General features: G+C 46.6%; 1 protein-coding gene across 5 annotated transcripts in view; it reads left to right on the forward strand.

Moving 5' to 3' along the window:
• The window catches only part of KDM2B (lysine demethylase 2B), a 128,635-nt gene that overhangs the window by 71,017 nt on the left and 30,062 nt on the right, over nt 1-27,556 (forward strand). For all 5 annotated transcript variants that reach the window (XM_034637903.1, XM_034637902.1, XM_034637900.1 and 2 more), the window contains one exon: nt 11,336-11,422. In XM_034637903.1, the coding sequence (XP_034493794.1) occupies nt 11,336-11,422 (87 nt within the window). The remainder of the gene's footprint in view (nt 1-11,335; nt 11,423-27,556) is intronic.

Genomic DNA, 27,556 nt, shown 5'->3' on the forward strand with positions numbered 1-27,556 from the left:
TTTCTTTTTTTTTTTTTTAAAGATTTTATTTTATTTATTTGTCAGAGAGAGAGAGAAAGAGAGCACAAGTAGGGGAAGTGGCAGAGAGAGAGGGAGAAGCAGGCTCCCTGCTGAGCAGGGAACCCAATGTGGGGTTCGATCCCAGGACCCTGAGATCGTGACCTGAGCTGAAGGCAGACGGTTAATGACTGAGCCACCCAGGTGCCCTGGCTTTCTGTCTTTATAGGTTTATCCACTTTGGGTATTTCTTCTCTGTAAAAGTTCCAAGTGTTGGGGCGCCTGGGTGGCACAGCGGTTAAGCGTCTGCCTTCGGCTCAGGGCGTGATCCCGGCGTTGTGGGATCGAGCCCCACATCAGGCTCCTACGCTATGAGCCTGCTTCTTCCTCTCCCACTCCCCCTGCTTGTGTTCCCTCTCTTGCTGGCTGTCTCTATCTCTGTCGAATAAATAAATAAAATCTTTAAAAAAAAAAAAGTTCCAAGTGTTACAGTGTTACATGATCGATGTAAGAAAAATTAAACATTAGAGGCTAGAGGCCAGAAAATGTCCCCCTCCTCAGTTCTCCCCCCTGGAGGTGACCCTGCTACTCATCTATTGAACATAATTCTGGAGCTTTCCCCTCACCCCAGCGTATACATAATTTTTTTTTTTAAAAGATTTTATTTATTTATTTGACAGAGATAGAGACAGCCAGCGAGAGAGGGAACACAAGCAGGGGGAGTGGGAGAGGAAGAAGCAGGCTCATAGCGGAGGAGCCTGATGTGGGCCTCCATCCCATAATGCCGGGATCATGCCCTGAGCCGAAGGCAGACGCTTAACCGCTGGGCCACCCAGGCGCCCCGACGTATACATAATTTTTAAAAAATTAGATGGGCCTGTTTTGCAACTTGCTTCTGTCCCTTAAAGCTTTCTTTTTTGTGTCTTCTTTTAAGTCTAGCTTACCCTTTTTGTGAGCAGAACTTCTGAAAGTTGAGTTTGTCCTTCCCGTGACCCTGTGGTTTCAGCAGGTCCGAGAGAGCTCACCTGTACCTTGAAAACTTGCCTTCGGGGGTCTGGATTTAGATTCAAACCAAAAGGACCACCCTACTTAATTTACTTTGTGAAAAGTAGGGAGATTGCAGCATCTCGTAAAAATCCAACTAAGAAAGTCATTTCCGGGGCGCCTGGGTGGCTCGGTTGGTTAAGCATCTGACTCTTGGTTTTGGCTCAGGGTCGTGAGGTTGAGCCCCACGTCCGGCTCCACACTCAGGACAGAGTCTGCTTGGGATTCTCTCTCTCCTTCTCCTTAGCCACCACCGCCCCCCCCCCGCCGCCGCCCTGCTCAGTCGTGCTCCCTCTCTTAATAAAGAAATTAAATCTTAAAAGCAAGCAAGCAAGCAAGCCAGCCAGCCATTTCCTTTCCCTGTCTTTGTGAAACCCTTGGGATTTGGCAGGAGTTACCTCAGTGACTTCCTTCTTTCAACTCACTTCTTGTACTTGGGGTGCAGGATATTGGCCTGTATCTAATGGGAAGAATAAGAAATCAGGACACGAGACCCTTGAGTTCAATTTTGGTTTCTGTTCTGTGCTGCTTGCTGTGTGGTCAAGTCACTCTCCCTATCTGCTTATCTGCAGATAAAACAAGCGTGTTGGACTAGCTGTGCTTTATCTTTCTTTCTTTTTTTTTTTTTTTTTAAGATTTTTTATTTATTTATTCGACAGAGATAGAGACAGTCAGCGAGAGAGGGAACACAAGCAGGGGGAGTGGGAGAGGAAGAAGCAGGCTCATAGTGGAGGAGCCTGATGGCGGGGCTCGATCCCATAACGCCGGGATCACGCCCTGAGCTGAAGGCAGACGCTTAACCGCTGTGCCACCCAGGCGCCCCTGTGCTTTATCTTTCTTAAGACCAGATTCTATAGGCCCTTGGCGGTTCTGAAGTGCTTAACCCATCGAAACCCAAGTATCTTCCTGGTAAATGAGGATAATAACAGGGATCTGTGTCGTTGGATTATTTTGAGGGACAGTGAGGTCATGAACACCCAGCACTCCTAGTAAACCCTTGGAGAAAAATTAGGTATTCTTAGGTAAATAGTCAAAGGAGAGCCAGGCTGGCTTTGGCCGGCTCCCCACCCTTGCCAAGCTCTGCCCCCACCTCTCAGTTCCCCCACCCGTCTTCCAGGTTAGTGGTCACCTTGGGTGTAAGTTTCTTAGGGCCGCCATAGCAGAGAGCCACAGACTGGCTTAAAACAACAGAAACTTATTTTCTCACCATTCTGGAGACTGGAAGTCTGAAATCAAGGCCGTGCTTGCTCTGAAGACTCTAAGGATGGAAGAATCCTTCCTTGTCTTTTCCAGATTCTTGCAGTTGCCTGCAGTCTTTGGCTTCCCTTGGCTTGTAGCTACGTCACTTCAGTCTCTGCCTCCACGTTCACGTGGTTGTTCGCCCTCTATGTGTGTCATCTTCTCTTGATATGGACAGCCGTCACTGGATGAGGCCCCACCCTAATCCTCTGTGACTGGGTCCTAACGTGATTGCAGCTGCAAAGACCCCATTTCCCAATAAGGTCACACTCTGAGGTTTTGCCCATGAATCTTGAGGGGCACACTATTCAACACAAGGCATCATCGTCTTTTTTCTCTTCTAGCTTGGATTGGCAACAGTAAGATGGGAGTTGCCCACATACTGTTCCTTCTAGAAGAATCTGTGCTTTCTACTAGAACTCAGGGAGAGAGCTGTGGCTCCTGATAGGAGGAAAGGAACGCATGTGGCTATTGGGGGCAGGTCTACTCCTCATATTGACTATAGATGACTTGAAAATGCCTGGCAAGGTTGTGAAGGGTTTGGGTCTAAGTGGGTTGTGACCACTGAGGTTGGCGGTAGGAGAGTCTTTGTCAGATACCCTGCCAGGTGATTCTGCAGTGGTCATTGTGAACTAAAATAATGCCAGGCCCTCTTTCCCACAATGCCATGCCCCCCTGGCTGCCACAATGTCAGCTTGCGATGAAAATGCCAGCTCACAGCAGACAGCCCCTTTTCTTATTGCACAGAATTGTGGGACTCTCTGGAATTAGGGGGCTGGAAGAGGCATTGAGGGCCATTGTTTTCAGGTGTTATATATATATATATTTTTTTTTTTACATTAAAGAAAGAAACCAGTTATATTGTTCTTTCATCAAAACCCAAAAATAAGGGGAAAGAAAATAATCCTAAATGAAGAATACATCATCCAAACAGGTATTATCTTTTAAGACCAAAGTTTCTGAAGTCAGGCTGAGTCCCAGGTGCCATCCATTAACCACCCAAATGCTCTTGGGGAAAGTGATAAAATGGAGAAAGAACACTTGCCTCATCAAATTCAGCAAGGCAACATGCATAATGCCTTACTTAGCACAGGGCCTTTAAGTGTGCGTAACCTAGAGCTGATTATTATTATTGTTATTGTTGTTGTTGTTGTCATTATTATTATGATTATTTCAGACACCGAGGAATGAAAACAGGCCCATTTAGGGTCAAGTGTGTCTGTGAAACCCATGACTGTGGAAGGTGTGTGTACAGCTTTACTCTCTTGGGGTCATCAGTCCCGACCCCAGAACACACCTGCTTGTTTAAGTACCCCTGCCTTGCTGTTTTGCAAAATAGTAAGGTGTAGGGCCCAGACCTCGGGCACTGTTGGCTTTTTAATTGCCCCCGCCCCTCCCCCGCACACATCTGTTTCAGAGGAGCCAAGAAGCCAGAAACCTGGCTTGCTCCCACCCGAAAGACGACCCAGAGCCCAGAGAATGGCATAATCAGATTCATCCGGGCTGGGGGTCTGGCCTTTAAGAGTTGCTCAGGCTGTCCTGCTGGGGGCTGGGTGTCATACTGAGCCCTGTGTCTGGTATTTTGGTTGGGGGGTGAGGGGATAGAGGATTGACACAAGGATGAATGAGACAGGCCTCTCACCTAACAAGCTCCCAGTATGATGGTAAAACAAGCCATGGTACTCCCAGTTCTCTGCCTGTACCACCTCAGGGGAACGAAGAACAGCAAAGGGCCGGATACCTGAGTTCCAGACATCTGGGCACACCTAGACCTGAAACATGGGTAGGTCAATCCATGTCCCTTGGGACTTTTTTTGGCCCAAAATTAAGTTGTGGGCTCCTGAATCACATCATTGTCCCTTCCTGTTATGTAGCTAAATCAGCTTTTAGACTGCCCTTCCAACTAAATAACCTTTACATTTCCCTGTGCTTAGAACTTCTGAAGTGGTTGAATTCTGCAAACAGAGGACGGGGGCAAGGTAGTCCAGTGGGAAATAGAAAAGAAGCCAAAGAGATTGGCCAACAGTTGTTGTGTGTTTACCGCGTAACAAGTGCCTTCCGTGCATTATGATCCTTGCCACAAGCTGACAAGGTGGGAACTGTTATCATCCCATTTCTTAGATGGAGAAACTGAGACTTAGAGAGTTGTGGTGCCTTTCCCAGATCATGTAGCTAATAGGTTTCTAACCACAGCGCACTATGGCTAGGGTAGGGTGTTGGTTGCCTGTGGCCGCCATGACAGATGACTACAAAGTTGGTGGCTTGAAACAACAGAAACTTACTCTCTTCCACTCTGGTCTGCCCCCGGGAAGGCTCCAAGGATGGAATTCTTCCTTGCTCTTCCAGCTTCTCGTGATTCCTGGTGTTTCTTGGCTTGTGGCTGTGTCACTATGGTCTCTGCCTCTGCCCTCTCGAAGCCTTTGTCCTTGTGTCTCTGTTCAAATCCCCCTCTTCTTTCTGTCATAAAGACATCAGTCATGAGGCACCTGAGTGGCGTGGTCAGTTAAGCTTCTGACTCTTGGTTTCGGCTCAGGTTGTGATTTCAGGGTTATGAGATTGAGCCTGCCTTGGGCTCTGGGCTGAGTGCAAAATCTGCTTGGGAATCTATCTTCCTCTCCCTCCTCCCCTGAGCCCCCAGCTATGCAAGCACTCTCTCTGTCTTATAAATAAATCTTCAAAAAAAAAAAAAAAAAAGACACCAGTCACTGGATTTGGGGCACACCCTAAATCCAGGATAAATTCATCTGGGTATCTTTAGTTATATCTATAAAGAACCTTTTTCCAAGCAAGATCACATTCACAGGTACCAGGGTACATACCTGCTTGAGAGATACAGTTCAACCCAGTACAGATGGGTTTTTACAGGCGGGTGCAAGACGGTTGGGCTGGGGCGGAGGCAGGGATCTTGGAAGGCCCAAGGGGCATTGACACCCAGCCGCCGGTGGCAAGGGGAGGACCCCTCCGTCTGCTGGGTACCCCAGAGCAGCGGTCTGAGCTGCTCCATGCCTTGTTACCCTCCCTTTACCTGTTGGTTTGGTTGATGGTTACTGATTCTTGATGCCTGCCTCTGCTTTATCGTCATCCGTTATTAATACCCCACCCCACGAAGCAGTGAGGCCTCAACCCATTGTTAGCCAATTAAGCCCACTGAGAGAGTTGGCGTAACAGGGAGCAGAGGCCCAGCACACCCGCTGTCTGTGGTGATCTTGTTGGGTCAAAAACAGGGCAGTTTCAGCAGAAAGAGCCTGGTGGCCCCAGTCTTTCTCTTTCAGAAAGCCTGCCCCGGGCTCTCCTACTCAGAAGGTTTATAGGGTGTAACCTGGAGGGCTCTGGGCTGGTCCTGGCACCCAGGCTTCGTAGTCTCTGCTTCCAAGAGCCCCAGGGAGTGTATAAATTCTGGCAGAGCCTAGGGATGCCAGTGACGTGATTCTCTTCAGCACAATTTATTTCTCAGAGAGACAATCCCCAATTAGAATAATCTCTTCTTGTAGCCTTTCACTAACAAGTGAAAATACTTCCCTGAGGGACAGAACCCTGAGCGCCTCCTGGTGGCCACTGAGGGCCATGGCGGGGAACTGTTTCCTATAGGGGGTGTGTGTGTGTGCGTGTGAGAGAGAGAGAGAGAGAGCGATACCCCACTCCAGGGTCTTTGGTAGGTCTCTGTTAATTTTCATTTTTATTTATTTATTTTTTAAATGACTTTTTGATGACTTTTTAAGTAGGCTCCACGCCCAGCTTGGAGCAAGGCTTGAATTCATGACCCTGAGATCATGACCTGAACTGAGATCAAGAGTGGGACTCTTAACCGACTGAGCCACCCAGGTGCCCCCTCTATTAATTTTTAATTATTATCACTGCTGATGTATTTATTATTGGTAATACTTACACCTTCAGTAATAGCTTTTTGTAACCAGACATTCCTTCACAGAGGCCTCACCTTGCTTGTGAGTTATGGACTCCAGCTCTGATATTGAAATGACAGGAAATCTTGAGACAGTTGAGAAACTCCAGGAAAACCAAGGCGAGTGGACGTTATTTTCAATCTTACGCAGAGTAGCTTTTGTATACTGGTGGCCCGTGGCCCAGACTGGCCCACAGATACTGTTTGGCTCACAGTTGTGTTTTCATTTTCGTTTTTGGGTTTTTTTTTGTTTTTGTCTTTGTTTTTGTTTTTTAATTTTTCAATCAGTTGCCAGCATTTAAACAATTTCAAATAAAACCGCCGGATCTTTGATTTCTTCTGAAAAAAATCAAGAGATCAAGCGGGGCTTTTATTCCCATGAGAGGTTAGTAGTTTGGAACAGAGTAGCATTTGCCTTCTCTTAACCGGGCCTATGGCCTCCAGTGTGCCTTAGGCCACACCACTCTTTGGGGCTCTAGTCTGTGGATAACTTGCATTGTATCTGCTTGGTTCCTGGGAGCATTTGAGTTTGTCACGCCAACCTGGAGTTTGAGATTAGGGTAAGGGGGCAGGAAGTCCCATGGAAGTGATGGGCTCCCCTGCTCCCCCCATATGGTGAGATAGACCTAGCTGTATCTATATGAGATATCTACATACAGATATATGTGAATTGAAAGGTTTTGCCTAAACACAGAGCATCTTCCTGGAAAAAAAAATATATATTTTAATATATATATATTTTTTAATGCTGTTTTTGGGGGTAGGGAAACCTTATTTTTATTTTTTTTATTTATTTATTTTTTTTTTTTAAAGATTTTATTTATTTATTTGACAGAGATAGAGACAGCCAGAGAGAGAGGGAACACAAGCAGGGGGAGTGGGAGAGGAAGAAGCAGGCTCATAGCGGAGGAGCCTGATGTGGGGCTCGATCCCATAACGCCGGGATCACGCCCTGAGCCGAAGGCAGACGCTTAACCGCTGTGCCACCCAGGCGCCCCAAGAAACCTTATTTTTAAAAAAACAACAACAGAAAACCCTGGTGTATTGTAGAAGAGGGTGTGAAATTCATATGGACTGTTAAGAACCATGAAATGTCCACAAAATCTTGTGCCTGTGCGGACCCACTTTGGGCACATGTGTGTCTTCCTTCTGTGATTGGGGCAAAGTTTGAAAAATGCTTTGTAGAGGAGTTAGTGGCTGAATGAGTTCTCTGTCTTGCAAGAATAGGCAAGGGTGACTCACTTCTGTATTTGTTAATTGGATGGTAAATGTGAGCCCGGATTGTCTCCTGTAGTTGTATTTTTCAATAATGGGGTATAGATCAGCTCCAGAGGTTGCTGGAATGGTTTCCTGAGGCTTTATCACCCAGTGTTACCACCTGGGCTTGTAGTTAGATGGACCTGTCAGTGTCAGGTTGGTTCCGTCACCCCCCAGCTGTGTGACCTTGGGCAAGTCACTTAGCCCCTCTGAACTTTAGTTTTCTGCTTTTGTGAAATGGGGAGAATCAGCCCTATCCCACAGAGAGGATTAGTCCAGAGCAAGCATTCAACAAATGCTCCTAAGAATGGTAGTAAAATCACATCTCACTTCATAAAGTCAGGGTTTAGATATCACTGTTCTAAGCTGTGGCTTCCTCAAGGTCATATAGTCTGCAAATTGTAGAACTTGAACCCATGTCTTCTGACTCTAGAACCAGTGTTGTCATAGGCATAACAGTAATAGCTTAACTGTGAGAAGTTAGGTCTCCCATGTGTACTTTCTAGAACTCCAAGTCCAGTCCTTAGGGAGAGACTGCTTTGCCCCACTCTCTTCTCCCTTTTAAAAAAATTGTGGCAGGGGCGGGGCGCCTGGCTGGCTCAGTCGGAAGAGCCTGCGACTCTTGATCTCGGGGTCATGAGTGCCAGCCCATGTTGAGTGTGGAGATGACTTAAATAAAAATAAAACACTAGGAAAATAAAAATAAAAAATTGTGGTAAATCATACATCACGTACAATTTATCATTTTAACCATTTTTTAAATGTCCCGTTCAGGGGCAACAAGTACATTCCCACTGTTCTGCAGCGGTCAGGACTGCACATTAAACAACTCCCCGCTTCTCCCTCCCTGAGCCCCGGCAGCCACCGCTCTGTTTCATGCTTGTATGAATCTGACTCCTTGAGGCACCTCATGTACGTGGAATCCTGCACTATTTGGCCTTTTGTGTCCGGCTTATTTCACTCCACAGAATGTCCTCCAGGTTCATCCACATGAACAGCAGTGTCATGACTGCCTTCCTTTTTCAGGCTGAATAATATTCTATTGTGTAGAGAAACCACATTTTATTTATCCGTCCATCCACTGATGGACACTTGGGTTGTTTTCAAGTGTCCTTTGGCTGTTGAGTCATGCTGCTAGGAACGTGGCCCCCTCCCCTCTTAAAGGATAGGTCGAGTACTACCATGGTTAGAGCACAGGCCGTGGAGCGGAGGCGTCTCTACCCCTTCATGGCCGAGTGGTCTTGGACAGTTCCCTCATTCCCTAAGCTCTGCTATTCTCATCTGGAAATGATGGTGGTCCATCTCACAGTGTGGGCAAGAGGGTTGGATGAGAGAGTGGATGCGGTGTATTTATTAATTACGGTGCCCAGCCCCGAGCAAACCCTCGATACGTCCTACTCTTGTAGATTCATTCAACAGAATAGGTGGTGCCTGCTCCTGATGGCTCCATTTCGCCCCTCGCCTCTCCAGTCCCGCCCACTCCAAGCCGTGGACCGAGTGGGAATGACCCACTCAGGTGCGTGTACTAATGGTGCAATGTCTGGGGTCCATTTAATTCAAAACCAAAAGTGATTTAAAAAAAAATTGGTCTGCTTTTTATCATCATTGGGAACTGGCAGTTCTAAATAACGTCAGTGATGAAACACTTCTTCCCCTGGGCATGGATCGTTCCTGCTGCCCCCAACTTCAGTAATCTCTTTCATGCCCCGTGTGAATCCATGCCGGAGCTGAATCATGCTTGTATTCTTGGTTCCCTCCTGTCATATTTCTTGTTAAATATGCTGCATACATGTTAGAAAAATTGGCAGCCTAATAATCCCAATTTCCTTTACGGTAGCTGTTGCTCCTGTCGGACTGGTGTTTTAGGGGGCGCTTGGGTGGCTCAGTTGGTTGAGCATCTGACTCTTGATCTCAGCTTAGTTCTTGATCTTGGGATCATGAGTTCAAGCCCCATGTTGAGCTCCATGCTGGGCGTGGAGCCTACTTTTTAAAAAATTGCTTTTTATGATAGGACTTTATGTTTCAGAATGGTGTTGGATTGACAGAAAAATTCTGCAGATACTAAAGAGTTTCCACGTAACCCCCCCCCCCCGCCCCAGCTGCCAGTTTCCCCAGGATTAACATGGTGTGTTAGTGGAGTACCTTGGTTACAATTAAACCAACACTGATACATTATTACTAACCGTAGTCTAGAGTTTATTCAGTTTTTAACCAAGTGTCCTAGATGTATTTCAGGATCCCACCCAGGATAGCACCATCTCTGTAATTGTCTCCTTAGGCTCCTCTTGGCTGTGACCGTTTCTCAGACGTGGTTTTTTTTTGTTTGTTTGTTTGGGTTTTTTTGGTTTTGCTGACCTTGACAGATTTGAGGCGTACTGGTCAGGGATTTTGTAGACAGTCCCTCTTTGGGGATTTGTGGCTTTATTTATTTTTTTAAAGTTATTTACTGCTGGCTTACTGGAGGTTAGTCATTGTGCGAAGCTAGGGATAGAGCGTGAACCAGTACATTTATAAACAGCATTTATAAATCGGTGACATTGATGCTGGACTTGGAGAGAGCTGTATGGGCTGAGAATTGAACCCAGACCGACCCTGAACTTGACCTTTGGTCACCGTCCTGTTTGCCCCCTCCCGCAGGTGGATTTGGCATAGTAGACACATCTTGAAAAATCTGGGAACCACAGGATGATGAGAAGACTAAGACAATAGAACAAATTAGAAATGAGTTGGATTCATTTCCAGTGAATAGATGAGGGAAAGTGAGTTAAAGTAATCCTTACTTGTATTTCTCATTTGAGCTCTTCTCCTCCTCCTGTTAAGTTTTATCGTGAAACTTTCTCTGTTTAAAATGTCCCTGCAGGAATGTTTTTGTACAATCCAAAAAGTAACAGTCAAGGTCAGAATAGGCCAGTGGCAGATCTGTCTGTCCCTCAGTGCTTTTTCATGGCACACTGTGGATGCAACCAAAAAACCCATGGGTGAAGTGGTCATGGGGTGAGAAGTCTGGTGCTGGAGAGTGGGGTTTGGGGGCTCTGCCCTTCTGGTCTGGGGCAGCATCCAAGTCCTTTGAGTCTGTCTGAGCCTTGACTGCCTCACTTCTAACTTAGCGATAATTCAGTGGAGCAGCATCTTACACCTGGATGAGGTTCTAAAATGAGCCTCCAGTCTACGGCCGTACCACCCTGAACATGCCCGATCTCATCGAAAATGAGCCTCCACATAAGGCCAAAATCTGGGAGATTTTTGAAAAGCCTGCAGACCACCCACAAAGGTGTGAACACTGCACCATACGGGAGACCCTTGCACAGCCTGGGAGGGTATCTGTCACAGCCCACTTTTCTGCCAGCATTTGGTCAGATGACTCCATCCCTGGTCAAACCAGATTAAGGATCTACTTGTGTTTATGGTCCATATTGTAACAAACAATGACATGTCTTTACACCCCAGGATTAGAATACACATGGCTTGCTGGCTGATGGAAGAAAAGAGGTCTCACAGGTGTCAAGACCTCGTGGTTGGTTTTGTTTTTTGTTTCTCTGCATATGTAGTTGACTTTGTGTACATTCGAGCACCCTAGTGCCCTGGCCTTGGTAAGGGTACTTGGTAAGAATTGAGTGAGATTGTGTGCGTGAGAGTCCATGGCGCTCTAGACAAACGTTTGGAATCATAAATATGATCAGTGAGTGATACATTCATGGAAGTCATAGGGAGGTCATGGCGCTCTAGACAAACGTTTGGAATCATAAATATGATCAGTGAGTGATACATTCATGGAAGTCATAGGGAGGTGTGTGATTTGCATTTTAAAAATTTTTTGGGAAGGGGAATATTGCAAGGGTCCCCTTCAGGGACCTCTCCTCTATTCTGGGCTAATATGGCTCCTTTGTTTGGCCACAGAATGTCCTGAAGGAGCATGCGGATGACGACCCCAGTCTGGCCATCACTGGGGTCCCTGTAGTCACTTGGCCAAAGAAGACTCCAAAGGTAAGACGCAGATCGTCTGCAGCTGGGAGACCATTCTCATTGCCTTTCACATCTCCTGTAAGATGAATGTTGGCAGCTTTTCCTTGAGGACTTCTGGCAGAGGGTACCCCAGTTAAGATGAATGGTTTTGGTGATCTGTCTATTGTAAGTTTTTGTTTGTTGAACGTGATCATTTTCCCTAGCTGTGGAAACTGCAGGCAGTGCCCCCTGGTGGTCATTCAGAAAACTGCGGGGGAGTGATGCTTCACCTTTCCCTGTACTTAGGTGACTTCTTTCCCTTCTTCCTTCTCTCCTTTCTTTTTTTCTTTCCCTCTCTTTTTCCTCCAGGTGCTTCAAGGCCTGTTTCCTGTCCTTTGAAAGTAACTTTTTTCTCTTTTAAAACGGATTGATGCTCACCTTGGAAAAGTCTAATCAAATAGGAAAGGGCAAAGACCCTAGGGAGAACGGTAGTAATGTTGCTGAGGACCTACCAGGAGCAAGTTGCTTTACCTGGTCATCTGCATCCCTTACCTTCTTTAGACTTACAGATGAGGAAACTGAGGCTTACAGAGGTCAAGTCACTTGTGAGGGCACTTGGCAGAGCCGAGGGTGGGACGATCAGCCTGTGTGACAGCAGAGACCAAACTGCTAACCAGTGCCCACCTCAAAGTCCAGAGAAAACCAGTAACGTTTTGGTGTGTCTTCTTCCAAAGTCCGTGCTGGGGTGGGACATGTATGTAGCCACCTATCTGTCCACACTCGGCCTCACCACTTTCTTGAGCAAGTTCTAGAAACTCCCTGAACCTCGCTTTCCTCGTTTGTAAAAAGGGGCTATACCACCATCTACTTGGAATGGTTGTTGGGACGACTAGATGAGATAATGCATTGTTGAATTTGTTTCTGGTTAACTATAAAGAAAAAAAAAATAGAGGAATGCATGCAAAGTTCTGAGGACTAGGACTGACCAGTGGTTAGTGCTCTTTAAACATTAGTTGTGACTTAAGCAGCCTCTTCACTGATGGGTATTTTTTCTGATTTTTTTTTTTCTGTTGTAAGAGACATTTAGAGGAATGTTCTAGATCTGTGCTGTCCAAAATGGTAGCTGCCAGCTATATGGCTGCTGAGCACTTGAAATATGGCAAGCCCAAAGTGAGATGTGCTCTAAGTGTAAAATACAGAACAGATTTCAAAGACTTAGTGCAAAGAACACTGTAAAATTACTTATTAATTTATTTTTTATATTGATTGGATTTAAAATTAAAGTTGCCAGATTTTAAAAAGGATACCCATTTGAATGTGAAGTTTTGGGTAAACAACAGATAAAACTTTAAGTGTGAGTATAGCCCACATAGCTCATGGTATATACTTATGCTGGAAACGATTATTCATTGTTCATCTGAAATTCCACTGGGTGTCCTGCATTTTTATTTGCTACATCTGTCAACTCTAGTGGAAGTGGTCATATTTTGGATCTATTGGTTAGACAAAATAGATTATTAGTATTTCACCTTTTTCTTTTTGCCTCTTTAAACGTGGCTACAAAAAAGTGTAAAAGTACATGCATGGTACTGACTTTTTATTTCTGTTGGACAGTGATGTTCTGGGTTATTCTTTCCACCTTTGTTTGGTTATCTTCTTAAGGTATATTCCAGAATGTGGATTTGCTGGGGAAAAGGGTCCCTGTTACTTATGGGTAAATTCTAATTCTCTTTGAAGCTTAGTAGGACTTTAGGTGATGGGAGAATTGAAAAAAGGATTCGCCTTCATAGCTCCTGCCTTTAGTTTCCTGATCCGTGGAAGTGTATGGGGTTTTAATGTTCACTTTCCCCTACATGGGCAATAAATACGACTGCCATTTCTGAGACCACAAGCTATACTTGCAGACATAGCACCTTGCAACAACGCAGCCAGGCCCCACGGCTGCTCTGAACCCAAAAAGGAAACTGTGGCTTTGCCTCACTGCCTGCTTCCCTCCCAGCTGAGGAATTACTCCGGGGCTGGTGGGGGGGGGGGCGCGGAATTAGGGTTTGCAAAACATGGGCTTTTCAAAAACAAACTTGCCACTACCCAGTGTAATCCCAGAATTAATGGAGGGGTCCAAATGAGCTTGCCTGGGGGAAATCACTTCAGGACTACTAATGTGGACTGTCCTCCGTGCCTGAGACCCTCCAGTTTACTCCTGAGAGGCTTACGGGCAATAAAAAAAAAAAAACAGAAAACATCCTGCCTCTGCCCCCTTTCCTCCAGAGGGCTGGAAATGGCTTCTGGGGGGTGGGAGTAGCCCTTACCTAAGATTTTTTGTGGAGGATTGGTGTCTACGCGCTGGGCTATACACAAGGTTGTGTGGCTGGTATCATCAAATCTGGAGGGGTGGGGGGAGACACTGGAGCCCTTAGGCTGGTAAAGGGTAAAGAGAGAGCATTCACTATTTAACAGTACTTTGGGGGAGATACCAGAGTGGGTTTTTTTTTTTTAACACCTTATAAAACAAATATAATATGCTTACCATACAGTGCTCCCACTTAAAGTGTACAACTCACTCTTTAGTATATTCAAAGAGTTATACAACTATCCCACAATCTAATTTTAGAACATTTTCATACCCTCTGAAAGAAATCCCATCATCTCTCAGTACCCTCACCTCTAAGTCTTCCCTTCCCCCAGCCCCTGGCAACCACTAATCTCTCTATCTCTATGGATTTGCCTGCTCTGGACATTTCATGTAAATGGAATTAGCCAATACTTGACCTTTTGTGACTGGCTTCTTTCACTTAGTAAAATATTTTTAGGCTTCATCCACATTGTAGCATCTGTCAGTATTTCATTCCTGTTTATGGCTGAATAATATTCCATCGTGTGTCTATACCGCACTTTGTTTATCCACTCACCAGTTGAGGGACATTTGGGCTGTGCCTGCCTTTTGGCTGTTGTGAATAACGGTGCTGTGAACATGCGTGCACAAGTTTTTACACGGACACGTGTTTTCATTTCTCTTGGGCCGGCGCCTGGGAGGGGAATGGACTGGTCACATGGTAACGCTGTGTTTAACTTTTTGAGGCACCGCCAGACTCTTTTCCAGAGCGGCTGCACCCTTTTTCGTTCCCGCCAGCTACATACGAGACTTTCAGTTTACCCAGAGCGTTGCCAACGCATATTATCCGTCTTTTTGGTTAGAGCCATACCAGCACCGTCTTTTTAATTTACCTTATGATTTCTCGAACTCATTTGAAGTTTATCGTAGGAGTTTGCAAAAGCTGCCATAACGCAGTGCCACACGTTGTGTGCGTGGCTCAGAGGATGGAAATTCATTTTCTCCCAGTTTTGGAGGCCAGAAGTCTGAGAACAAGATGTCAGTTGGCAGGATATATGACTGCCTCCTGGGCTTGTCGATAGCGTTGTCACTCTGTAGGGTCACATGGTCTGACCTCTGTGCGTCTGTGTGCTAATCTCTTAGAAGATACCAGTCCTCCTGAATTAGGACCCACCCTAAGTTGAACGTCATTACTTCTTGAAAGACTTTATCTCCAGGCACTCACATTCCCCAGTCCCAGGGGTTAGGGCTTCCATGTGAGAATTTGGTGGTGTGCTGGGGCTGGGGTGGTGGTGGTAGGGAACCCCATTCAACTCATGGCACTTGTCATACGTTATTTCAGAGCTGCAAAAAGATGTCAATAGTATAATAATGAATACCATGGCCCCCCACTCAGCTCTAGAAATAAATTATCGCCAGTACAGCCCAAACCCCCCTGGGTATTCCTCCTCAATCTATGCACCCGTCTTTAGATGTCTTTTTTACATCATATTTGGTCCTCGCAGGGAGGCTAGGAGGTGTGGGTTGTGTTACCTCCATGGGTGCAGTTGAGACTGGGGACTCAGAGACGGATGCTGGTATGCCTTGGGCCACGGGAATCGTGAGGTGTTAGTCCCCAGATCTGAGGAACTCAGTGAAATGTGGCAGAGGGGAGGGGGAGGGGAGGCGGAGGGGAGGCACGGCGCCCTAGGTCTGCATTTCCTGGCTGGTGGGGTTAAAAAGTTAACAGGAAAAGTAGAAGTGAACTGACTGCCTGGGCCGCCCGGGGTCTCTCCGTTCCCAGGTTCGCAGTCGGCTTGCTCCCAATTCCGTTCAGGTTGGGTTGAAAGATCAAGGGTGCTCGTTGAGGCTGTCAGGATGCGACGTAGGGAGCAATATTGGGTCTGGGTCAGGTTACTTAACAAGTAATTAATGCTAAATGATGATTAGCAAGAAATGCTTTGATCTCCCACCTTGCCTCCCGGAGAACAAAGTCCTTTTCTGGAACTGATTAGGTGCCGGGAGGTCATTTCTGATGCCGCCCTCTTTCAAATCAGAGATGCTACTGAACCGCCATCCGTCATCATTCACCCGATTGGCTGTTTCCACCAGCGGTGATGGATGTGTTTGGATCCGTCTACACTTCTTTTATGACCAGGTGGCGGGATTTTGGGGGCCTGTCTGTGACCTTAGAGCCAAGCCAAGGGAACTGAGCTCATTTGAGGCCCGACCTTTGACCTCAGCCTTATTAGCAAGTTGACCTTCTGCTCACCAGCCAGACACCTCTACCCAGCCAGCTTGCTGGGTCATTCACAGGGAGGGAAACTGAGGAAAGAGGGGAGACGGAGCCTCAGCTGCCCCTGGAGAGTGAGCCTGGTGTTGAATCCTGCTGCTTATCTCGAGTGGCCAGGCTGGGCTGCCACTTGAATTTCAATTATTGGCAATTTTTCTGAAGTGTAGGAGCAGAGGCTAGAGTAGGTATGAACAAGTACTCTGATAGGGGACGTGGGACAGCCCTTTTCAGTTAAGGGATCGGCCTCCTAACAGGGACATTATGGGGCCACACAGGAACCACGGCAGGAAGCCACACACACACACACACACGCACGCACGCACGCACGCACGCACCTAATATCTGTGTTACCCTTGGTTCTACTTTGTTTCTCTTCCCCTTCCTCTGTATTTGGTCATTGAGCTCTGGGAGGCCTGAGAAGTGTGGGGTCCCTCTGGAGTGACACGCAGCCTCTACCTGAAGAGAGGCCCATAGTTCAGTAAAAGGAGGCCCTGTGTACTTCCTGTTCTTTCTCTGCCCCGCTCTCAATTCCTATCACCCCTGGAGTAATTGAGTTGAGGAGGAGGATGACGATAATGAAGGCCTTTTATTGTTGCCTACTCGGGGCCAGGTAGTTTCCCAGAAAGGCATCATTGTCTAATGAGAGCCAGTCCTCCAGCTAGGGGCATCAGCTTTACCTGGGGAACTTAAAAAAACAAAACAAAACAAAAGCCCCAGCTTCCTGGGCCTGGCCTGGGACGCTGAGATGTAGTAGGTCTGGGTTGGGGCCTGGGAGTTTACACTTTCTTGATGCTTGGCAGGTAATTCTCATGCAGGACCAGGTGGGCTCTGGGGTCAGATGGATCTGGGGATTAAACCCTGGCTTTGCCACAGACAAGCTGTGTGGTTGTGGACAAGTCCAAGCCTCAGTTTACTTGTCTGTAAAATGGGCTAATGGTGCCTTTCCTGCAGAGTTGCTGTGAGATGCTGTCTGTAAAATACCTCAATAGTAGGCCGTCAGCCAGTGACAGCAGGGGAAGGGGTGAATCGTTTAGAGACAGTTCCCATCCTTCGGTGACTATTGGCTGCTGCAAAAACTTCATCTCAAGCAAAGATCCTAGTGGCTTCATCTCCCCCAAAGGAGTCATGGGGCTGCACTGAAATGGCTGGTTTGAGAAAGTGCTTCTCCTTCTGTGTCCCTTCCTCACTCCCCTGAAGGGAGAAGTCCTAGGCACTGTGGGGGACTGTTGCCTTAGACTGTGCCCCTGAGGGTTTGAAGCTGCTGAGGCCACAGGCTCAAGGTAGAAGGAGGGGGCATCCAGTCCTTCCAGCTTCCTGAGAGCTGGGAAAGTCCAGGGGAGAGCAGCCTCCGAGGGCACGTTGTGTGATGCTCACAGGCAGGAGGGGGCTGGCAGTGGGAGCTCCAGCACCAGCAGAGCAAAGGAAGGCAAGAGAGAGAACAAGTGGAGGGTGGGGAGGACACAGTGAGGGGAACCAAATGAAAAACAATCTGGGGTCCTTGTCTGGAATCCTCAGGGTTTTCCTCAGTGACAGCTGAGTCATCTGTGAAGTCCAGTAGGTTCCCAGGAGGGCAGCAAAAACCTGTGATGAACGGATACCCACAAACATGGCCCGCTTATTCTGAGGAGTGTTTCATACAACATCAACAAGCAGAAAAATCCAACTGGAAGAAATTCATCGATGGTGAAGGGGGAAGCTGGAACCCCCGTGTGTGGACCAGTTTTTGTGAGCTCCAATTCCAGATTTGTTGGTGGCTGAACCCATGTGATGTGGTCCCTGCTGGTGAGCCGGATGACAAGGATCCCATCAGAGCCCTCTCTTTTTGGTGGAGTGAACCCAAGCCAGACGGTAGAAGTTTCTAGAGAAACACCACACATGAGTGTAGGCAGGACAGAACTGTGGCTTTACCTTGGCTTTTTGTAGGTAAGAGTTCTGTCTTTTCCCTGTGTTTTCACATTGTTTCTCTGCCATATATGTGTCTGTGTCCAAATTTCCTTTCTGTAAGGACACCAGTCATACTGAATTAGGGCCCTAAGAGCCTAATTGTAACTAAATCACTTCTGTAAAGACTCTGTGTCACATTCTGAGGTCCTGGGGGGGTAGGACCTCAGCATATGAATTTTGGGACAGATACGATTCAGCCTATAAAACTTGTCAAGCCTTCAGTGAGTCTCCCTCTTCTTTAAATCACATCCCAAATCCTTGACCCGGCCTGGAGCCCCTAAGTCCTCGGTTGTGGTTCTGCCTTAGAATCTCAAGATTTTCTCTCATCTGCTCAGCATTGCAGGGGAACTGAATTACTCCGTATTTTCCATTTACTTGGTCTTTGGTCCTGCTATTTCCCTTCTGGGAATGCCCTTCTTACTTCCCCATGTACAAAATTTCCACCTCTAAGCCCAGCTGAACCCCTTCTTCACCAGGAAGCTTCCTGGGCCGCATGTTTTCTGGTTGTATCTCCACAGCCCCCTTCTCCAGCCTTCTCCAGCCTTCTCTGGCCTGTTCTGTGGGTTGCATCAAAGGGCTTTCTTGCCTCTCTGCCTTCTGGTTGGGCTCAGCCAATGGGAGGTACCAGCAGGAGATGGGAATGTGGGAGGAGAACGAGGTTGGGGTATTTATTCCCCCAGCTTCCTCCCCATGGGATCATAGCAGGTTGGCTCTTTCCTTCTTCTGAAAGCCACAATTCCTATTTTGTGGCCTTCTCCAGCTTTTCTTTCTGCATGTCCAGTAACTGGTCCCTCCCGTAGCCCGTCAGCCAAAGGGAGGTAATGGCTTGTGGCTGTCGCTAGGCTCAGGGTGTAACACCACACCTTGTAGGTTTCCCTCACTTTACTTATGCTGTGTAAATCGAGTCTCTGTTAAACTCACCTCCATGACCCGGTGTGAGGCTGCCAAGGTGCCGTCCATTTCCTGCCAAGATCCTGATGGCTGTACTTCCCCAGTCTCTCTTTCCACTGGACGTCTATATTCTACTCTGCATTTTGTGGCCTCCACCCGCTTCTTGAGACTGGAGTTCCTCTTACTAATTTTTTCCTTCTCCATTTTTGTCTCCCATCATGCACAATTGCTCCCAGATAGCAAGGGCCCAGGAAATGTTTGTTGAATGAATGAACTGGATCACAAGGTTTTCCCAGCACTTCTAAAAGATGAAATTGGACTCAATCCATTTCAGGCTCTTGGCTGTGTTTCCTTTACCTGCATCTCCATGGTGAGAATGTGGATCTGTCCTTACTGTAATTTTTATGTCCCGGTCCCAGCCAACTGTTGAAAGAATGCTAAATAGAATGTTCAGTGCTCCTTGGTACTCTTGGACCCTTTTGTCCCTCAGATTTAAACATCCTTCTTTATCCCACTGGACTTAGAAATCACCTGGAATGTCTCAGCCAACATCTGTGTCATTTTAGAACCGCTTTATTGGAACTTTAAGTCAGCATTCCACTGAAATAACCTGTAATTAAAGTCTGCAGCAGAGGATTTCTTTCTTAGTCTGATAACCTGCTCAGCTGTCTGTGTTAATAATGCCAAAGACAAATTCTTGGAAAGCAATTGAAATATTGCGGGCTCCTGCCTTTGGTGGGGTAATTAGAAAGCCAGGCAGGCACCGTAAGTGATTGCCTGCCATTATCGTGGTTTTATTTCTGGAACAATGGCCTATCCTTCAGACTTTCCTTTTTGTCGAATGTCATCATATATTTCCTGTTTTTAAAGGAGGATACTTGATCATTGACCTGGGGAATAAGTTGTCATGTTCATGTCCTGTTATTCCCCCTGCCCCCCACTCTCTAATTTGGCTTTGTTAGAAGGACGGATGTGTGTACTACGAAATGATGATGTTGTCAGGTAATGTGTTCTCCAAATTCAGGTGATCTAGGGAAAATCAGGGCATGAATAGGGGAACAGAGGTGAAATATTTGCATTGTTTCACTTGGCTTCTTGTTCTCCAGGTGACAAGGGAAGTGCATTTGTTGAGATGAGAACTTTAATTATACATGAGGAAGGTAGGTGAGAAGTGAAAGCTGTAGTAAAACTTGCTCTAAACCACTGACCTTCTCCACCAATGCATGTAACTAACGAAACAGCAAAACACTTTGAAGGGAGCTGAGATCATTTAGATTCATTTCTGTCTTGGTTAATGTTTATGGGACAGGATGGGACCGCCGAGCGGCTTGTAGGTTTGAGTGTTCCCTACTGATTGATCTGTTCTTCTGGGGGAGGGTGTTCTTTATTTCTTTTTCTTTGATGTTTATTATGTATTTTTTAATTGTGGGGAAAAAGATATAACATAAAATTGACTGAACCTTTCTTAGGTGTATAGCTCAGTTGTTATGCAGCCATCATTCCCGTCCATTGCCAGAGCTTTTTTTTTTGTCATATGCAAGTAAAACTCTAGACCCCTTAAACACTAAGTCCCCCTTCCTCCTCCCTCAGCCCCTGGCAGCTCCCTTTCTACTTACTGTTTCTATGAATTCTAGGTACCTGATGTTAGTGGAATCATATGTATTAGTCCTTTTGTGACTGGCTTATTTCACTCAGCATAATGTCCTCGAGGCTTATCCAGGTCGTAGCAGGTGTCGGAGTCCCCTTTGCCTTTCAAGCTGAGCAGGATTCCGATGTCTGGATAGACCATGTTTTGTTTATTTATTCTACCCATGGACACTGGGTTGTTTCCACCTTCTGCTACTGTGAATAAGGCTGCTATGAACATGGGTGTATACACATCTTTTTGAGTCCTTATTTTCAGTTCTTTTAGATGTACACCCAGAACTGGAATTGTTGGATCATACGGTAATTATATGTTTAATTTTTTCGAGGAGCTGCGTACCATTTTCCATAGTGGCTGCATCATTTTATATTCTCGCCAGGAGCACACAAGGGCTCCAGTGTCTCCACATCCTTGCAGACACTTGTGACTTTCTGGTTTTGATAATAGCCATCCTAATGGGTGTGAAAGGGTGGGCGTTACTTCTTTTGAACTCACTTTATTATTTTTTTAAAATTTTTTAAAGATTTTTTATTTATTTATTTGACAGAGATAGACAGCCAGCGAGAGAGGGAACACAAGCAGGGGGAGCGGGCGAGGAAGAAGCAGGCTCATAGCGGAGGAGCCAGATGTGGGGCTCAATCCCAGAACGCTGGGATCACGCCCTGAGCCAAAGGCAGACGCTTAATCGCTGTGCCACCCAGGTGCCCCTCACTTTATTTTTTCATGAAGAAGTATTCTTTAGAAAGTTATGGGCATCATGATATTCTGCCCCATTTGGTTAATACTTGGCTTGCATCTCTGCAAAGAATAATATTTTTCTACACAGCTAAAACCATGTGATTACACCTACCAGAATTTACAGTTCCTTAATACCACCTAATGTCTGGTCATATTGAGATTTTCCAAATTATCCTTTGCAGATGCCTTATCCAAACCAGGCTCCCATCCAGGACTGTACATTGAATCTGTTTTCAGTTCTCTTTCAATCCAGACCTTTCTCAGGACATTGATTTGTAGAGAAGACAGAACCATGTGTCCTGCAGAATATTCCACTGATATGCATTTGTCTGATTGCTTCCTTGTGTCATGTGGCTTTCCCGCTATCTCTTGTAATTTCTGTAAACTGGAAACTAGATCTAAAGGCTTGGTTAAAGTTCAGTATCATAGGTTGTGGATTAAGGTGATGGTAGTTTGATACCTCATTATTCAGTTAGGTTTGTCCTTCTTTCCTCCAGAGAATAATCTCGAAGGGGAAATGTTGGCCCCCTGCTTCCCTCCATCATTAACTGATGGTTTCAGTACCCGTTGATCATTCTTTCCTGTATCGATAATTTTATCAGGAGATGAAGATGAAACTTTAAAGTCTATCATCCCTCCCTTGTGAATTAGCTGGCATTCCCCCTCACCCCCCGGTATTATTGAGAAATAATTGGCTTACATCACTGAGTTGGATTTTTTTGGGGGGAGCAGGGTTTTCCCTCGTCCGTTGCAGCCACCCTTAAACACAGTTCCTCCTGAAAAGACAGTATGCATGCTCAATTCTTTCCTGTTTAAATACCAATTTTCAAAGTAAGAAGCTGGTATGATGGCTGCCTCAAATGGTGTCAGATGAGCTTGTCAGGCTTTTTCTGCATTGAATGTCATGATAAACTCATGGGTTTTCATAGATCCAGGGGGCTTTTCCAGGCAAATTGGCCTGCTGGAGATGAGCCATTTTTCAAGGAAAGCAAGCTTGGTAAATGAAGAGAGGGCCTATGGCTGTAGTCAAAGAGTGTGTGTGTGTGTGTGTGTGTGTGTGTGTGTGTGTGAGAGAGAGAGAGAGAGAGAGAGAGAGAGAGAGAGAGGAAGAGAAAGAGATCCCCCATCCCTACTCCCAGCCACCCAGCCACAGTACATTTGCGTTTGTCAGGCTTCTCTAAAAGAAAGGCATTAGAGCACCATCGGAGCCCATCAGCCCATCAGCCCACCACCGTGCCTGTTAGCAGCTCATTTAAGAAGTGATTCAACTCTCAGGTCTGGTTAGTTTCAACATACCCCAGGGTTTAGGACCTACATTTCCTAACCAGGTTACCTTTCAGGAATAGGAACTTATGATCACTCTTAAGTGGTGGCGGATAAAAAATATATCCGTATGTATCCCATTGTATGGCTATGCCGCATTTTGTTCACCCATTCATCAGTGGATGGAATTTGGGTTGTTCCACAATTTGGCTGTCAGGAACAGAGCTGCCCGTCAATGATGAACACAGTTTTACTCCTGTTTAGCCTCTTGTCTGTCTACTTTATCATCCCATCTTGAGTGATCTTTGGATTTAGTCTTTTCCTTTGAAAACACAGAGCTTTTTATCCCGATTCTCTGAGGTGCTTCTCTGGAGGATGGTGAGACCGATAATGGGATAGGTGTCTGGTTGGGAAGGAAATCAAGTGAGGGGAGATTTGGTCTTGTTAAGAAAAATATTTTTAAGTTACAGAAGTCTTGGTTGTAAGCCAGAATTATGCTGCATTTTATATATTTTTAGCCCCTTCTAGTCCCCCTGGAGCTCCAGGGGAGAGGGGTTTGTAAAGTGAACTCATTTATTTCGTCCAAATTGAGTGCTCAGCCTTAGCCTGGATTTTTGTAGGGCAATGAGTATGGAAGGGAAGTAACTTCCTAAGGTCAGCAAATGAACTGGAAATGGGGTGGATGGTGGGAAAACATTTCTCAGATCAATGCCGGTCACCTGTTAAATTAGTTAATCTTTAAAAAAAAAAATCCCGTCCCCTGTCACAAATCTTCCAGTGAATGTAAATATTTGTTGGTTGATTTTGGTAACGTAAAGAGACATTATTAGGAGAGGAACCCCATTTAACAGAAAGCTCAGTCTGTTTAAAGGACCCATATGACAAATATGCATGGTTTTTAAATGCTTGTGGAATGACTCTCCAGGGGGAAAATAGAAAGCAATTAAATAACGTTAGTAATTTCCTCAACAGAAATCACTGCAGCCCTTGGTCTGTCATACAGACACTCTTTGAACCATAATCCAGGCAACCCTGGAATCAGTCCTAAGTTGCTATGTGACACAATGTAAAAATTCCTCTTATTTACATTTTATTTGAAAAATAAATCACCAAGAGACCTCTTTTCTCCATTAAGGGGGAAAACCCCTATTGAAAGAGAGACAAATGGGAAAATACAGTGAAATAACTGAAACATGCATTCTCTGTTGCTTGTTAAGTATAAATTATTACTTGGACTAGGAAGCTACCCTTCGTGTGCCTGTTCTGTCATTTCTGTTCCCTCCTTAGGGGCATGTTTACAAATGGGGTCCACTGGTTTAGGAGAATGCCAGCCAGTGACAGGGCTGGACACAGAGAATTCATTCTCCTTCCCTGCCCCGATCCTCTGGGCAATAACGTTCCCAAGCTTTAGCCATGCCCTTTTCGACATGGGCTCAAGGAAAGGGGCAACCTGCAGGAGAGACCCTTGTCCTAGGGAAGTCCAGAGTCCAGGGGAACAGCTTGTCTCTTGTCCCCGGGAATGGGGATGGAAAGGATGGCTTCCCTCCTTTAACCTAAACTCACCGCCTGTGCCTGCACTGGAGACAGTGTGGCTAATTCTGGGCACAATCGGCAAACAGGGGTCATTCCTGGTGTCTCATGGTCTGGTAGGCAGACCAGAAAATTAAATGACACTTGGAGAGAAAGTGGGGAAGTGGGTGCCCACCGTGACCAGGGCTGATTCTGCTCCCATCTGTTTTTATTTATTTCCTGACCACTTGGTGAAAGTTCTGGATCCTCCTCGCTCAGGGCAAGCTCCAACTGCCCGGGTGGCATCAGCTTTGGGAAGCTCTTTCTAAGAACATAAGCCTTGGCTAAGTGGAGCCAGGAGAGTGTTCAGCTCTTAGGGTCACTCAAAGATGAGGTCAAGAGGGAGAAAGGACAAGCCTAAAGCACAATGTAAACACTAAATTTTCAGATGGCAATTCTACTGGGCCAAGGCTAACATAATGTATTTTATATACAGCCCAGCATGCTATTAATACAAAACAAATGTTGGATAATTGTGTGTGCCAGTTAGCTAAAGGAAACTTGATCGAGGGAAGCAAAGGAGTAAGAAGTTCTTTGCAAGGGTCAGAGGAGGAATTTTTAAGAGGTGTTAGGATAGTGGCTGGCAGGAGCCTTCTTAATGTTTGGAGAGAACCCACTGCATTATTGTGTCTTAATCCTGGTTTCCTACTTCCAGAGTTGGCCCAGACGGATGATCAGACAGCAGTTTGGTTACCAAAGGTTACCAAAACCATACCTATCTGCCTTGAAATTGAATTTGAACCAAGAATACAGCATTTGCAAAATTTAATAAGGGACAGTTAATTTAACTCTACATTAAGTCTGAGTTTTTCACTTGGATTCTTACATCGGTCTCATTTGGCATCCTCTTCTTTTGTCTCTGGCGTGGGGCATTGGAGTGGTGTGATTAACAGCCCTGGCTCCAGGCTCCAGGCTCCAGCTGCCTGCGGGTTCAGATCCAGGTCCTTTCATTTCTGAGCAGCAATATGCCTAAGTTTCCTCTTCTATAAAATGGGTGAGCAGTGGTACATACCTGATGGGACTGCGTAAAGGACAAATGAGATAATGTCGGGGCGCCTGGGTGGCACAGCAGTTGGGCGTCTGCCTTCGGCTCAGGGTGTGATCCCCGTGTTAAGGGATCGAGCCCCACATCAGGCTCCTCTGCTATGAGCCTGCTTCTTCCTCTCCCACTCCCCCTGCTTGTGTTCCCTCTCTCGCTGGCTGTCTCTATCTCTGTCAAATAAATAAATAAAATCTTTAAAAAAAAAAATGAGATAATGTCTACAGAACACTCAGCACTGGCTCTAGCCCTTCAACTGTGGTTAGTGAATATTAGCTGCTATTACTCCTTGGACCCCTGGAAGGTGGTGGTGGTGGGGTGTCTCTGGGTGGTGTTATTATATAAGGGACCCTGGGCTTGAGAGCCACTTCCTAGTTTTCTTTGGGTCTCCATTTCCTCACTTGTGAAGTGAGGGGGTCGGTTGAGGCCCCTTCTAGTTCAGAAATGATGTGGTGGAAGGAAGTTTGTGTTAGCTACAGCTTCTGTTTAATCAGCATTTTCCCATTCTCTTCTTTGCGCCATGGTAAATGAGAACCGTGTCTTTTTACTTCCTTAAATACGGAAAAGAGCTTTTGGGAGTTCAAAAGAAATTGGCCCAAAGACAAGTCTAGGTAATCTTGCACTCCTCATAAGCAATGGGAGAGACCGTAAAGACAAAGTCCCACTTCCTTACCTCTCTCTCTTGATGTATGATGGTATTTGGGTATCTTTGTACCTTTGCAGTTCTGACCACAGTGAATGACAATGAAATGAAAGCATGATTAGCATTTTATCAGCCCCTCCCCTTTATTTTAAGGGGCTTCCCACCGGGTAGAATGGCTCCTAAGAGGTCATCACATACAGACTTTGGTTCATCATGATAGCTTTTTAAAAGCTGAGATTTGGGGGGATGGAGTGATGTGGAGGAGGGGGATATTCTTTTGCTTTTTGTTTTTGTTAACCTTGAGTGGATTGTGAAAACTGTAAGAAGGGAGGAAGGAAACTCAGAATAGATACGTTTCAGTAAAGAGCAAGTCTCCTGGGATTTCTTCCCATAGTGTCAGTGGGTGTATACATTTCGTACAGACTTCAAAATCCACTCAGTAAAACTGACATCCCTGTTTACTCACTCCTGCTGACTCCCAGCTAGAAGCCTCCTGAGTTTTATTTACAAGGTCACTGCCACACATATTCTGCCTTCCTTGAAAGCCCAGGCCACGACCTGCCTGTGGGTCCCTTCTGTTCTCAGAGTGGATTTCATGGCCAGTGTTCTGGGCATGAAGAACAGTTGGACAACAGTGCAGAGTTGATCACCAGATTTCACAGCTAATGAGCTTTTTCTTGGGAAAGCCTTTGATCTCTTTGCAGAAGGATGCTCTGGGACCATTTCAGAGCAAACCTTCCGATTTTACAGATGAAGGAACTGAGCAGGTACAGGTATGCATGTTTAGTGTCATATTAAACATTCGTAGTTAGATGATACATGTGCCATCTGCCCAGCGAAGTCATCCCACTCCTTGTCTTGAGCTTAGCTGTGGTTTTGATGCTTGTAACAGCATTGATCACTCTAGCTAATGGTCAGAGCTCCTCCTTCAGCATAAGGGCCGTGGGCATAAGTGCCTCATAGACCTTTTTTTTAAATGAATCTCAGTCTGGATTTCCACTAACAGTTTTCTGCGAGTGTCTGCTTTTGGATTAAGCATTAAGAGGAACCTTTACAGTTTAAAGAATTTAGAAACCTACACCTTCTGGGCCAGCCTCGGGGAGCTGCCAATCTCCTAGGAGAACTGGGTTCAGGCCTGTAGCTCTGTACCCGTTCTGAGATCGCCTCCAGCGCACACCGCCTCCAGGACACCACCGGAAGGAGGGTTCCTGTCCAAGAGGGTGGGGCACCCCCTCCTTGGGGCAGAGTGCATTCAGGGCGTTCTCTCTGGTAACCTCCAAGTCAGGCAGCTCTAGGGGAACTCCCACCAGCATCACCGGACGTTTCACGGTGATGTGTTACGACAAACCTGAGGGCAGAAAGGGCAGCGTCAGGGGACCGGCCCAACCCAACTGCCCGCTTCCGGGGGAACTGGGCCCCCGAACCCTATCCAGGCCAGCGGGCCTGCAAGCTCCGGGTACGGGACTCCCGGGTTCGCGGGCATCAAGTCTTGGTCCCAGAGCATGTGCAAACCCGGGAGCCCGTGTGCCCGCTGCCGGGTGCACAGGGACTCTTGCGTCGCGTGCAGGGCCACCCCCCGTGGACTGTGCGCCCCGGGGCTCCCGCGAGACGCCCCGCAGGACCACACAAAAGACCCCACCCCAGGTCGGGCGTGCATTTCCTGTTAGAGCGGCGGCGGCGTGCAGCCACCCATGTGCATCCCGTGGCGCGCGGGCCGGGCGGGCCGTGGGGCACGCCCCCACGCAGTCCCAGTCCCCGCGCGCCGGCCGCGAGGGGCCGCCCTCGGCGGGCCCGCCCCCATGTCACCGCAGGCCGGGCTCCCTTTGTGTGCGGCCCTAGC

The sequence above is a fragment of the Ailuropoda melanoleuca genome, chromosome 12 (assembly GCF_002007445.2).
Source record: "Ailuropoda melanoleuca isolate Jingjing chromosome 12, ASM200744v2, whole genome shotgun sequence".
NCBI lineage: Eukaryota > Metazoa > Chordata > Mammalia > Carnivora > Ursidae > Ailuropoda > Ailuropoda melanoleuca.